Below are 12,273 nucleotides of genomic sequence, written 5' to 3'. Positions count from 1 at the left end.
AAGACTTCTAACAGGAAAACAAAATCAAATCAAAACAAGGAAATAAGAATCAAATTAATCTTTTGTCTTTTTCTCAGTGAAAATATTCCTCGCTTTATATATAACCTACTTTCTTCCGTGTTCTGGCTAGTTCAGTGGGAACAAGGTACATGTGAAAGGAGGTGGAAAGAGAATGAGCCAGGCAGGCAGAGAAGAGGTGGGGAGAGAAAGACAAAGGAGAAGGGAGTAGAACACACCCTAGTGATCTCCTCAGACTAGAAAAACAAACACACACAGTGTATCAGGAAAGTGGCCACAAGTACAGGTGACCTGTGAACTGCACAGCTCCACCTATATGCAGATTTTTGTGTGTGTTAAATACAGTACAATACTATAAATGTATTTTCCTTATGATTTTCTTAATGATGTTCTCTTTTCTCTAGTTGACTTTATTGTAAGAACGCAGTACCTAATACATACAACCTCCAAAATATGTTAATCAACTGTTTGTTATTGGCGAAGCTTCCAGTTAACAGCCTAACAGCTGGCTATTAGTAATTAAGGTTTCAGAGATTCAAAGTTATGTGTGGATGTTCGGCTCTGCAGGGGATCAGCACCCCTAACTCCCATGTTGTTCAAGGGCCAACTGTAATAGAAAACCTGACTGTGGTGATTAAATAGAGGTTTAATTTTCTTATGTAAGGAATCTGGGGGTAGCTTGCTGGCATCGGTTCAGCAGCAGAGCACTGGCAAGGCCCAGTATCGAATTAGCTTAGCTTTGCCTCGTTATCACAAAATAGCTGCTGAAGCACCTGCTGTCACATATGCATTCAAGGACAGAAGGGGGAAAGGTCAAGGACAACTGCATCTGTCTCCTTTTATCAAGAAAGCAACAGTTTTTCCAGAAACTTGCCCAGCAGACTTCCACTTAGGTCTCAGCCAGAACTGGATCACATGGCCCCCCTTAGCTGGAAGAGAGGCTCGGGAAAGGTAGGGACAGGACTGTCATGACCTGTCACCTGAGGCTGAGGCCACTGATGTCCTGAACAAAATTGGGGTCTTATCCCCAGAGGAGGGGGCTGGAATGGATATTGGGTGATGTTATGGATTGAATTATGTCCCCCTAAAAGATATGTTGAAGTCCTAGCCCCCAATGATCTCAGAATGTGACCTTATTTACAAATAGGGTCTTTGCAGATATAACTAGTTACAATGAGGTCATACTGGAGAAGGGTAGACCGTACCAGCAGCTGGAAGAGGCCAGGAAGGATCATCCCCTAGAGCCTGCAGGGGGAACGCAGTCCTGCTGACCCCTTCTTTTCTACCCACGGTGAAAGGGAAGGAAGGCGGCCATGTCTGAGCCCCCTCCCCACATGCTGACACTCTGCATGTTCACTGCTATGAGGCGACAGACTCGCACCCAAGTTTCACAGCTCTTTCCACAGCAGCCAACTCTGCTCTCCAAACTAGTGGGCACCCAGCTGGCCTTGTCATTTTCCCAACTTTTCTCCTTTGGGGCTGATTCCTTGCAGTTCCATCGCTCCCCAACAACTGGTTGTATCAGATGCCAGGCACCTCTGTTTTCCTCCTGTGAAATAGAGGTTATTTCACATATGCAAGTTGTGATAAAGGTGAAGAGAGCCTTCCTACTTTCAGTCACCAAATCTACACTGGGGTCACAGTGAGCAAGACAACATCCCTGCCCTGTGGAGCTGGTCTTCATTCTAGTGACTGGACCGCTGTCTGCAGAGGAGCGGGTGCTGGGATACAGCAGGGAGCAGGGGATAGAGAGTGAGGGGTAGTGCAAATGGTGGCTCAGAAGAGTGGAGATCTAAGCAGAGACCTGGCTGAGGTGGATGTCTGAAAAAGAGCAGTCCAGGAGGAGGGCACAGCAAGTGCAAAGGTCCTGAGGCAGTGTGTTGGCCTCCTTGGGGCTGCTGTAACAAGTACCACAAACCAGGTGGCTTAAAACAACAGCTATTTAGTCTCTCGCAGTTCTGAGGTCAGAAGTCCAAAATCAAGGTGCCAGCAGGGCCACACTCCCTCCAGCAGCTCTAGGGAAGAATCCCTCCTCACCTCTTCCTGCTGCTGGTGGTACCACATATTCCTTGGCTTGTGGCCACATCATTGTAATCCTTGCCTCCAATGTAACCTGGCCTTCTCTGTGTCTGGATCTCTCTTCTTCTGTCTCTTATAAGGACACTTGTCATTGGATTTAGGACCTACCCAGATAATCCTGGATGATCTCAAGATCTTTAATGCAAGTGTATCCACAAGGACCCAATAAGGTCACATTCACAGGGTCTAGGGATTAGGATGCGGACAGATCTTTTGGATGGCTCCCGCTCAGCCCACTATAGACAGGAACATGTTCGGTGTGTTTGAGGCCACGTGGCTGTGCAGCCCATGCTGGGTCCCTTCTTGCTTCCCCCCTGGGGCCCAGGGCAGAATATGCACATGTGCGGGAAAGGTCCATGACTGTTTGCTCTTTCTCCTCTTTCTCCACGAGCAGGATTTCCAGGTTCTCAACCTGACATGCCCTGGCAGGCAGGTCAACTGCTCCACATACCCAGGTTGCGGGGTCAGAGAGCTGAGAGGTCGCTGGCCATCAACAGGAAAAATGGCCAGAAAGTCCGTGCCCAGCCTGCTATCAGCCAGCCTGCCTCCTCCTACCGCCCTCCTGCCTGGTGGGCCACCGGCCCTTCCCTGCCACCGTCACCCCCATTATCCTGTGTGGTTGGCCCTGTACTTCCTGCCTTGTCTTCCTTGTCTGTGGGTCAGGCCCAGGGCAGCTAAACAAGCACTTCCCAAGACTCCTAGTTTTGTCAAGTCGGTGGAAGTGAGAAGAGGTGGAGAGATAGAAGGGGAGCTTGCCGGGGAAAGGACAATCCCTCTCAGGCATTTGAGAGGCCATGCGCTGAGTGTGCAGGAAGCTGACCACTTCATCCAGCAGACAGAGGTCCTAGCGAGAGTCTGGGCTGTTCTGAGGAGAGCTGCAGTGGCGATCTTCAGCCCAGGGTGCCCACCTCACTCGGCATGGGAGAATCAGCCTGCAAATCCAATGGGGCAGAATTTTCCCTGATGGAAGGAGACCTTGCTCCTGGCACTCTCTTAGAGCACTTGCGTGAGAATCTGAAATAAGCCTCCTGCCAGCCTTAGAGCCCAGCAAGGTTCTTCTTCTTTTTTTTTTTTATTATATTACGTTAGTCACCATACAGTACATCCCCGGTTTTTGATGTAAAGTTCGATGATTCATTAAGGTTCTTCCTAAGGGTCCCGGAGGCAGCTCTTGGAAATGCACCCGCTGAGGAAGGTTGGCCCCTCAGCTCCCACTCTAGGCTCTGGCCACCTGCCTGTCACAGAGACAAAGTTCCACTTGCTTAGTAGGAAAATTGTTTGCTTTCTTTTCCACACTTGCGAAGAGGACTGTGGGTGGGCAGGACCTTTAGTTTCTCCCAATACAGGCAGGGTTTGGGGGGCACGGGCCGAGGTGGGAGGACATAGATCTGGCACCAGGACGAACCTGGGCCCACCGAAGCATCGGGCTCTACCCGCCGCCCCCCACCCCTGGCCTCTCTGGGACTATAGAGACTGTAGCACTTCACGCCACTTAAGGCACCGCAAGAGCGGGGGCTGGGTCTTGAGGGTGGCTAAAAACAAAGAGATGGAAATTGAGAAGCTTTGTATACATATATCCAAACTCACGAGCAGGTCCATTAATCACGTGCATGATTTTGTACGCTAATTATACCCCAACAAAGCTGGAAAGAAAAATAAAATTTAATTTTAAATTAAATTAAAAGAGAGGTGCCTGGGATGACAGCCATAGGACAAGAAATACAGAGCAGGGTCAGAAAGGAAAACTTGAGAAGACAAAGGCCCTTCAGCCGCAGTCACGTGCGCCTGCTGAGCTCTAAAGCAGATTGCCACAGAGCTGGGCACTGCCTGCTGAACATTCCCGAACTCCCAGGATAACAAGAACATCTCAGAAGCTTCCAGACAAAAGGACTCAGCCACAGCAGAAGCGGATCCAAGTGGGCCGGCTTCCCAGGCGGCTCTGGAAGCCAGAAGCTGGAGAAACGTCTGCAGGCCAGGTGACTCCCGCTCCCAGCCAGTCACTCACCCAGAAGGGGAAGGGAAGCAAAAGTTCAGAAACTATATACTAGAAGAAAAGCTGCTAGACCAAACAGGGCAGAGGCCTCAGGGAGCAGTGCTGGGCTATCACCTCAAAAACTGGGCAGTGCAGCCTCAGTGTGTGACAGAAAGTCCAGAGAACAAAGCCCAGAGAAGAAGGATTGTGCTGGTTCATTCTCTGTGTCAGCTTGGCGAGGCTAGGGTACGCAGTTTTGGGTCAAGCATCACTGTAAATGTCACCGTGAAGGAATTTTTTTTAGGCGAGATTAACACTGAAATCAGTACACTCTGAGGAGAGCAGATCAGCCTCCAGAAATGCGGGTGGGCCTTTGGACTTGAACAGCAGCTCTTCCCTGAATCTCCAGCCCCCAAAACTGTGTGAGCCCATTTCTTGTGTATACATACATCGTGCTGGTTCTGTTTCTCAGGAGAACCCCGACTGATACAGTTGTGAGGCTGTAAGCATGAACACACAGCTACTCGACATGCCAATAAAATGCAATTATAATGGGAGAGTTTCATATAATGTCATGGAATTGGATCGATGTCGTAGATAAAAACAAGTCAGAACATAAAGGAGCCAAATAGTACAATTGTCAAACTAGGTTCTGGAGAAATACAGAACGTGCACGTAAGGAGATGTAGTTTTTCACAGCCTGTGGAATGTTTTCAAAGTTATTTATACAGTTGGCCTCTGTTATGGATTGAGTTGTGTCCCCCTACAAAAGATATGTTGGAGTCCTAACCCCCTGTACGTGTGAATGTAACCTTATCTGGAAACAGGGTCTGCCCAGCGGTGATCAAGCCATAACGAGGGCATTGGGGTGGGCCCTAATCCAATAGGACTGTGTCCTCTAAAAAGGGGTCATTTGGACACAGAGACATGCATACAGGGAGAAGGCCACGTGAGGGGGAAGGCAGAGATCTGGGCGATGCTTCCACAAGCCAAGGAACGCCACACACGGCCGGCCAGTAACCACCAGAAACTCGAGGAGAGGCCCGGAGCGGACTGTCCCTCAGAGTCGCCGGGAGGAGCCAACCCTGCCCACACCTGGATCTTGGACTACTGGCCTCCTGGTCTGTGAGGAAAGGAATTTCTCTTGTTTGAGCCACTTGCTGTGTGGGGCTTTGTTATAGTCGTCCTAGAAAACTCACACAACCCCCAAACAACCTTAAGCAACACATCCTCAGACCATTATCCAGTACAATTAGAAATACATAGTAAGAGATGACCACAAAGTCTTGACTCAGAAATTAAGATAAGCTCTACTCTACAAGCATTAGATCAGTGAAGACATGAAAGCGAAATTAGAAACACCTGTCATGGAAGCACAGAGGGGGCGCTCACTCAGGGAAATGTTAGTCTTTGGCCTCAGTTATTCAAGATGGAAGATGACGAAGAAACTTAGCTCTCTTCTTAAGAAATTAGAGAAAAAGAACTAAACCCAAAGAGAATAGACAGATGGAATTAATAAAGATAAAAACTGAAGTTAATGAAGCAGAAAACCAAAAAAAAAAAAAAGAGGAAGGGTAAATCAAAATCCTGGTTTTTTTCCTTTGAAAAGACCGACGGAATGTATAAATGAGAAAGGAGATACCACTGCAAACACTGAAGAAACAAAGAATTATGGCAATGCACCTTAGAGGAAACTGACTTTACAGACCGTGACACAGCAAAGAGGCGCTTATGACTTTTTCCAGCAGCATCTATTAAGACCCCATTTATGCAGAATCATAAGCGCGTGTGTGTGAATGAGGTGCATCTAAGTATGTGGGAGGGGCATCTGTGAGGGGTGTGTTTACACACCCGTGAGTTGGTGTGTGGGTGTGAGTAGAGGTGGGTGTGGGAATGGGGAGGGATGTGGAGGGGTGCACATGCACGAGCTGAGTTGCAGAAAGCAGGATCCCCACGCTGCCAACGCTGCTCTCAGGGGCAGGGATCCACAGCACGAAATTCTTTTGCAGACACTTGTCTGCCCTGTAGGAGTTCTGTACGAGGCCAGGCATCATTTGCAGAAAGCGCCGACATCCAGTGGCTTCCCTGAAGAAACAATGGCAGGAGGGCTGGCCTGTGTCATGTCTCCAGCTTTCTGCTTGAGGCTTGTGAATGGTCTTCTTTAGACTTGGTCCTCATCACATTGTTTCCTGCACAAAAAGACAAGCTGAAAACACTCCTGGCCGTGTCACTTTGGTTCTCGTCCCTCTGCATGGATAATTCTGTTTTCAATTGGCTTGCGTCATGTCCCCCAAGTATGCTGCTGATCACAGACACATCCCCATTGGCAGACACTGATGTGGCTTATCAGCCAGTGACGCGTCTTGACGACAGGCAGGTGCCTGGCCAGGGTGAGCTGGAGCAGTGGAGTTGTTTCTCTGGGTCTGGCCCCTTTCCTGCAATGTAATTACATGAGTATCCCCCACCCCCAAAGCCCTGTGTCTCGAGAGCTCACTCACTGCGCAGCACTGATGTGCTGTCGTCTGTTTCACCTGCTGAGGGACACTTGGGTTGTGTCCAGTCCAGGACTGTTATGAATAAAGCTGCCATGAACAGTCATGTGTGAGTCTTTATGTGGCCACATACATTCGTTTCTGTTGGGTCAGTAAATACCTAGCGGTGGAATCATGGGGCCATCGTGGCAGGTGCACGTTTAACATTTCAAGATACAGCCAAACTGTTTTCCAAAGCAGTTGGATCATCTTACATTTCTACCAGTTCTTCCACATCCTCACCAACACTTGCTATGGGCAGCCTTTTATATTGTAGCCATTCTAATAGATGATAAATGTTCAGGAATTTTGAGAGCTGACTGTGAAATACCATTATTAGAAATGAAATGATCTGAACTTCCACTTCTATTAAAAACAAAAACTCATCTCGTCTTATTTCATCAGTTTACTGTTATCCATGTATTGACTCCTACCTATCATACCCATCGGTAGGAGTCTACACCACAGTGCGCTATAGCGAGTTACTTCCCAGCTTCACATTCAATGAGGTTGTTTGGGTAGCCGGAAACTGGCCTGGTGGACAGATTGACGACACCATGGAACTCGGCATACACTACAAACCAGGGCTTCATCCATTATTGTTTGGTTGATTGTGTAAACTTGAGTCTGTAGTCATAACGTTGTGACTAGCAGCAAAAAAGGGGGGGGGGATACTCTTCCAATATCAAAAACTATGATCTAGTTCAGCAAAGGTGTGGCTCACGTCAGCTTTGTTGTTTCGCTTCCTCTTACTCATTAAGATGAATGCGAATAGCAACCAACATTCATGTGGGAACCTCACTTGTGTTTACATCCTTCATATCGATAAAATGGAAAACAACGTACTTCCGTGTGTGCATATAGATACATACAGAGAGAGAGACAGACACACACATTTCCTTTCCTGGAGAGCCTGTCTGTGCAGGGCAGAAAGCACCAAGCTGGGCCTGGCCAGTCCAAGCACAGGCCCAGGGAGGGTGCCTGAGGCCAGCAGAGCCTGAGGTGGGGAGAGACAGGCATTTGGGCCCGGAGACCACTTTGGGGCAGATCAGGCTGTCAACCTGCCCACCCAGGACCTGGAGTCGGGCCCCTCCTGACTTGCCTCCTGAGTGAGAAGGGACCCTCTTGGCATCACCACCTCAGCAAGTCAGTGGCCTAGAGCTTGGACAGCTAGATAATGAGGACCCAGCCCTGCTTGGGCACCAGAGTATCTGAGGGTTCCTGGCTGTCTCGATCCTGGTGGTGCCCGCTACTCTTTCGGTCCCTGCCTGGTGAAGGCTCTGGGACTAACGGCCCAACCCGGCCTGGCCTGTGGCCGTCTTCCAGGTGGGTGCTCTCCTGGGGCAGGGAGCCAACCAGCCCTCCCCAGGAAGCTCAACAGTGCACAGACCACACTCCCAAACTAGCCCCCTATAGGTCCTTCCCTTAGCACGTACCCTCCCCTACCACTGCCATCCTGTCCTTGGCCAGGCCGGTGGCTCTCCCTCCAGCTGAGCCCCACTCCCATTGCTCTTCTCTCCCTTGGTTGTTATCCTCCCCCTCTGAGGCCTGCTACAGTCCATTCTCCACATGGCAGCCTGAGAGGCATTGTAAAAACATAAATGAGATTTTGCCCCCTCTCCCACCTACAACTCTCTGTGGCTCCCCATTGCCCTCAGGGTCAGTGCAGACCCCCTTGTCCAGGGAAAAGGGCATGGCCTGAGGTGGCCACAGCCTGTGTTCTGACTTCACCATTCTTCTACCTTGCACATTGCAGTGGCTCTAGTCACTCTGACCTAGTTAGAGTGTCCCAAATGGGTCCAAGGCTCAGCTCAGGCGAGTCACTCTCGGGCGTGGCCGCCCCACCCACCCCACCCCTTCTCACCTGCTCTCCCGGTCTCCCAGACATCCCGCCCCCTGCCTTGCCCCATTGTTTGGTGACACAGGTGGGGCCTCAGAGGCAGGTTAGCTGGCTCCCCAAAGCCCAGCTGAGACAGCTGCCAAGAAGCTGCCTTTCCCCACAGAGCAGCCTCCTGGCCCTCCTCAGGCCAAGCTGCAAGGGACACAGGGCCCAGGACAAACTCCTTCCTAGGTGCTGCCCTCACTGCGCCAGCCGCCCAACCTCTCCTTCACACCTCAGGCACCCCTCACCCCACGTGCACCAGGGGGCCCTCCTGGAGACTGACTTGCACATAAAAGGCCATTTTTGCATATGTGCCTGTATGCAAAAGGGGGTGCCTCCCATATTCTCCAGCACCCTGAGCGTGTCAGGCACTGTGTTGCTCTGCATGCCCATCTTTCATCCTGTTGCCACCTTGCAGAGCAGGGACAGAGGCTTCAGGAGAGGAAGGAGCTTCCCAGGATTCATAGGGGGCAAGAACTGGAGCTACACTCTGCACCTAGGCAGACAGATGGCTCTGCAGGCACAGCACCCTGAGCTGAAAAAGCCTGAGCTCCCTGGAGGCTCTCTTCCAGCTCCCTCCCCAGCTCAGATTCCCCGCCAAGGCAGATGTTCCTAAGGCCCTGCTCACCAATTTCTTGAGCCTCTGGGTGGACAATGCAAGGAGGGGGTGATAACCGAGGCAACAGATCAGCCAGGGAGGAGGCCCATGGCTGGGGACCTGCAGCCCCTGCCCGTCAGCCCCTTAGACCAGCCTCTGACCAATGGCTGTTCACCCACCCACCCACCAGGCTCACCACAAGCATAGGTCGCAAGGGGGAGGCTCTGGGGGGCTCTGCTCTGGCTCCCTGCCTGCCCCCTCTGGGCAGGGTGTAGGGGGGCAACTGGAAACTCAGCTGGTGAGTGGTTGTTGATGTTTATTGAGAGACCACATGAAGGGCAAGAGCCTGTAGCAGCAAACCACTAGAGCACAGTCCAGGGGCTACAAGGCTACGTAGGCCAGGGCCAGAAGGAGGCCTGGCAAGTGCACGGGCCCAGGGCTAGCTGGCTAAGAGGATGGGGAGAGGGACAGGGGGGTACTGCTTCAGTGCCAGCTCCGGGCCTCAGAGCCCGACCGAATGGTCAAAGCTGGTGCTGCCACGGTGCTGAGAGTGGGCCTCATCCCCCTCGATGGTGGTCTCACCGAGGCCCTGGCACTCAGACTTCAAGGCTCGGGCCATCAGGTGGCACATACATGGGCTCGATGTGGGCCCAACTTCGGGCCTGCTCATCGGCCCAGCCGAGCAGCTCAGCAGCGCGGTGTAGGAAGACCATGAGCAGGGTGTGGACGTCGCCCTCGGCTGAGTGGGCTGCACTCGGCTCTGCCTGGAAGTAACGGCGGAAGAGACTGCCCAGGCTGTAACCCTTGCAGCCCCGGGCCCGGGTGCCATGGCTGTGGGTGCGGTCCAGGCTCCGCAGCGCGGGCAGTGTATCCAGGCAAATGGTGTCCAGGGGCAGGTGGGCGCCCAGGCGCCGCAGCTCTGTGCACAGCAGAGGGAAGTCATAATCAAAGCCGTTGTGGGCCACAAGGCAGATGGGGCCCTCCTGGCGGCTCAAGAAGGCCTGCAGTGTCCGCACCACGGCGTTGTCAAAGCCGGCCTTCCGGCACCGGGCCAGGCTGTCGCTGCTCAGGCCGGTGATCTCGCTGGCCTTGGCGGTGAAAGGGCGCTCTGGACTCATGCACAGCGTGAGCTTGTCCAGGACCCGGGGCAGCACCGGAGCACCAGACTCATCTCGGTCTGGGTTCTCCAGGGAAGAGCGGTGCACCGCAAACAGGGATAGCTCAGCCACCTCGGGATCTATACTGGGGAGCCCAGTGGCTTCCAGATCCAGGAAGACGAAAGTCTCGGCCCGGGGTGCCTCGGACATGGTGATGTGCTCACAGGGACAGCAAAGCCTAAAGCTGTCAGGGCAAGAGGCACAAACCCTGAAGGCCGAAGTGATGGGGATGCCTGGGCCTAGCCGCATACAGCAGGCTCCTCGGCCAATGCTCCAACCCCTTTGTCCAGGGTGAGGCCTCCCAGGGTCTCAGCACCCTCTCCATTCTGTGCCCCAGTCCCTCCCTGGCCATTGTCAGTACTACCAACCAGTAAACAGCAAAAGGTAGGGCTAGTCTGCCCAGATCCCGGCCCGGAGGCCTCTGCCACCTGCCTCCAGGTACCTGAGAGGCAAAGTGCACCAACTCCATGTCACCAGGGACCTGGGGAGGTGCCAGCCTAGGATGGTATCTTCACTGAGACACCTTGGCTGGGAGCCTGCACCCCTAGGGTCATCTGTGGGGAAGCAGGCAGTCAACCCTCCTCGGTTTGGCCTCCTCTGGCCTTCCTGGCACACAGGTGCCTTCCCCAACCTGGCCATCCGCCTCTGGGCTCCCAGCCCCTGCCCTCACCAACCCTGCTGCACTGGCTTACCTGGAGCTGGTGCTGGCTGGCTTCTTGGGCTGCTGGGCACCTGTCTCCACACAGGCTGCTCCAGGCGGCCTTTAATCAGTGGCCGTGGCCCGCCCCCAGCCACCTGTTGGGCAATGAAGCGGCCTAAGGCCGCAGGACCTGTGCAGCCGGCTTGCCGCCCCCTCGCTCACTCACAGCTGCTGAGACACACGCCCTGTGTTTACAAATTGGAAAGCAGGCTCCTGGGCCACACGCAGGATCCCCACAAGCTGGGCCGTGGGCTGGAGGAACGTGTCGTTACAGGCACGAGGAGGAAGCGCAAGTCTTACACTCAGCCTTGCCTCCAAGTCTGACCGGGGCCAAACTCTAGCAGCTGAGGTGGGGCGGCTCCTAGCAGGGTGGCAAGTCTCCTTCTCCAGGGCAGAGCTCCACCTGTGTCACAGGGGCCCACGCTGCCCCTCATGAGGCTAAAGTGAGCTTAGGAGTGGGCAAGAGGTGCCTGTACATGCCGTGCTTAACCAAGAAAGAGAAGGGCGCGCTCAGGATGGGACCTCGGAGTCGCCCCAGTGACCTCGGGCACTTTCCGCAATGCCTGGCTCACACATCTCACAGGCTCGTCTTCCAGCAGGAAGCAGAGATGCTATCTGTTTCACGGGCACAATGACCCATCATATCTGAGAGGCCTTCAGCAGAGGCTGCCAGGAAGGAGGGAGAGGCGAGGCCTGACCTGGCAAGCCACGTGGGCTCCAGCTGAGCCAATCCTGCCCCACCAAATGACGAAGGATGAGCAACGGGAAAGGTGGGGGTATGAGACGGCGTCAGCAGCACCCCCAGCCCCAGGACCATGGGAGTGGGAGTGAAGCCCAGCCCCTCAGAGCCCAGACAAGAAGGCCCTCCCTGGCCAGAAAGCAGGTGGCATTGTCCCAAGGACCTCGTTCCGGAGCGAGACATACCAGCCCTTGGCAGTGGGTACCCACAGGCCCAGCCTCCTACCAGGGACACAGGGAGGCAACCAAGATGCTGGCTGCGGCCTGCCCACTGCAAGGCCCTCACGAGTCCCTTGGACTGTGAAGCTGTTGGTGCAGCTGGGCAGTGGTGACCCTGGGCCTGCCTGTCCCCCCCTCCTCCCACAGCAGTCTCCTTGTCTGGAGCACCCACGGGGACTTGAGAAGGTAAAGGCACAGGAGCAGGTGAGGCTCACAGCCAGGGTGGGCCTCTGCAGCAGACCAAGTGTTTAGAGGGAGGCCCCTCCTCAAGCCCCCTTTGGCCTGCCACTGAGCTGAGGGAGGCAGAGGCCCCACCAGTTGTGCCTGTTCCCATGCTTGGAGGGAGGGAGGTGGCTGTGACAGGTACACTGCTCAGGGA

General features: G+C 53.6%; 1 protein-coding gene across 1 annotated transcript; it reads right to left on the bottom strand.

Moving 5' to 3' along the window:
* Positions 1-9,379: 9,379 nt before the first annotated feature.
* TREX2 (three prime repair exonuclease 2) lies at positions 9,380-11,052 on the bottom strand. Its single transcript, XM_045788799.2, has 2 exons — positions 10,930-11,052; positions 9,380-10,421 (listed from the first exon to the last, which is right to left on the bottom strand). The coding sequence occupies exon 2, from the start codon at positions 10,385-10,387 to the stop codon at positions 9,677-9,679; it is 711 nt and encodes a 236-aa protein (XP_045644755.1). The 5' UTR covers positions 10,388-10,421; positions 10,930-11,052; the 3' UTR covers positions 9,380-9,676.
* Positions 11,053-12,273: the final 1,221 nt, after the last annotated feature.

The sequence above is a fragment of the Ursus americanus genome, chromosome X (assembly GCF_024610735.1).
Source record: "Ursus americanus isolate L20-20 chromosome X, mUrsAme1.1.p, whole genome shotgun sequence".
Classification (NCBI taxonomy): domain Eukaryota; kingdom Metazoa; phylum Chordata; class Mammalia; order Carnivora; family Ursidae; genus Ursus; species Ursus americanus.
This window is presented reverse-complemented; position numbering and strand designations above follow the sequence as displayed.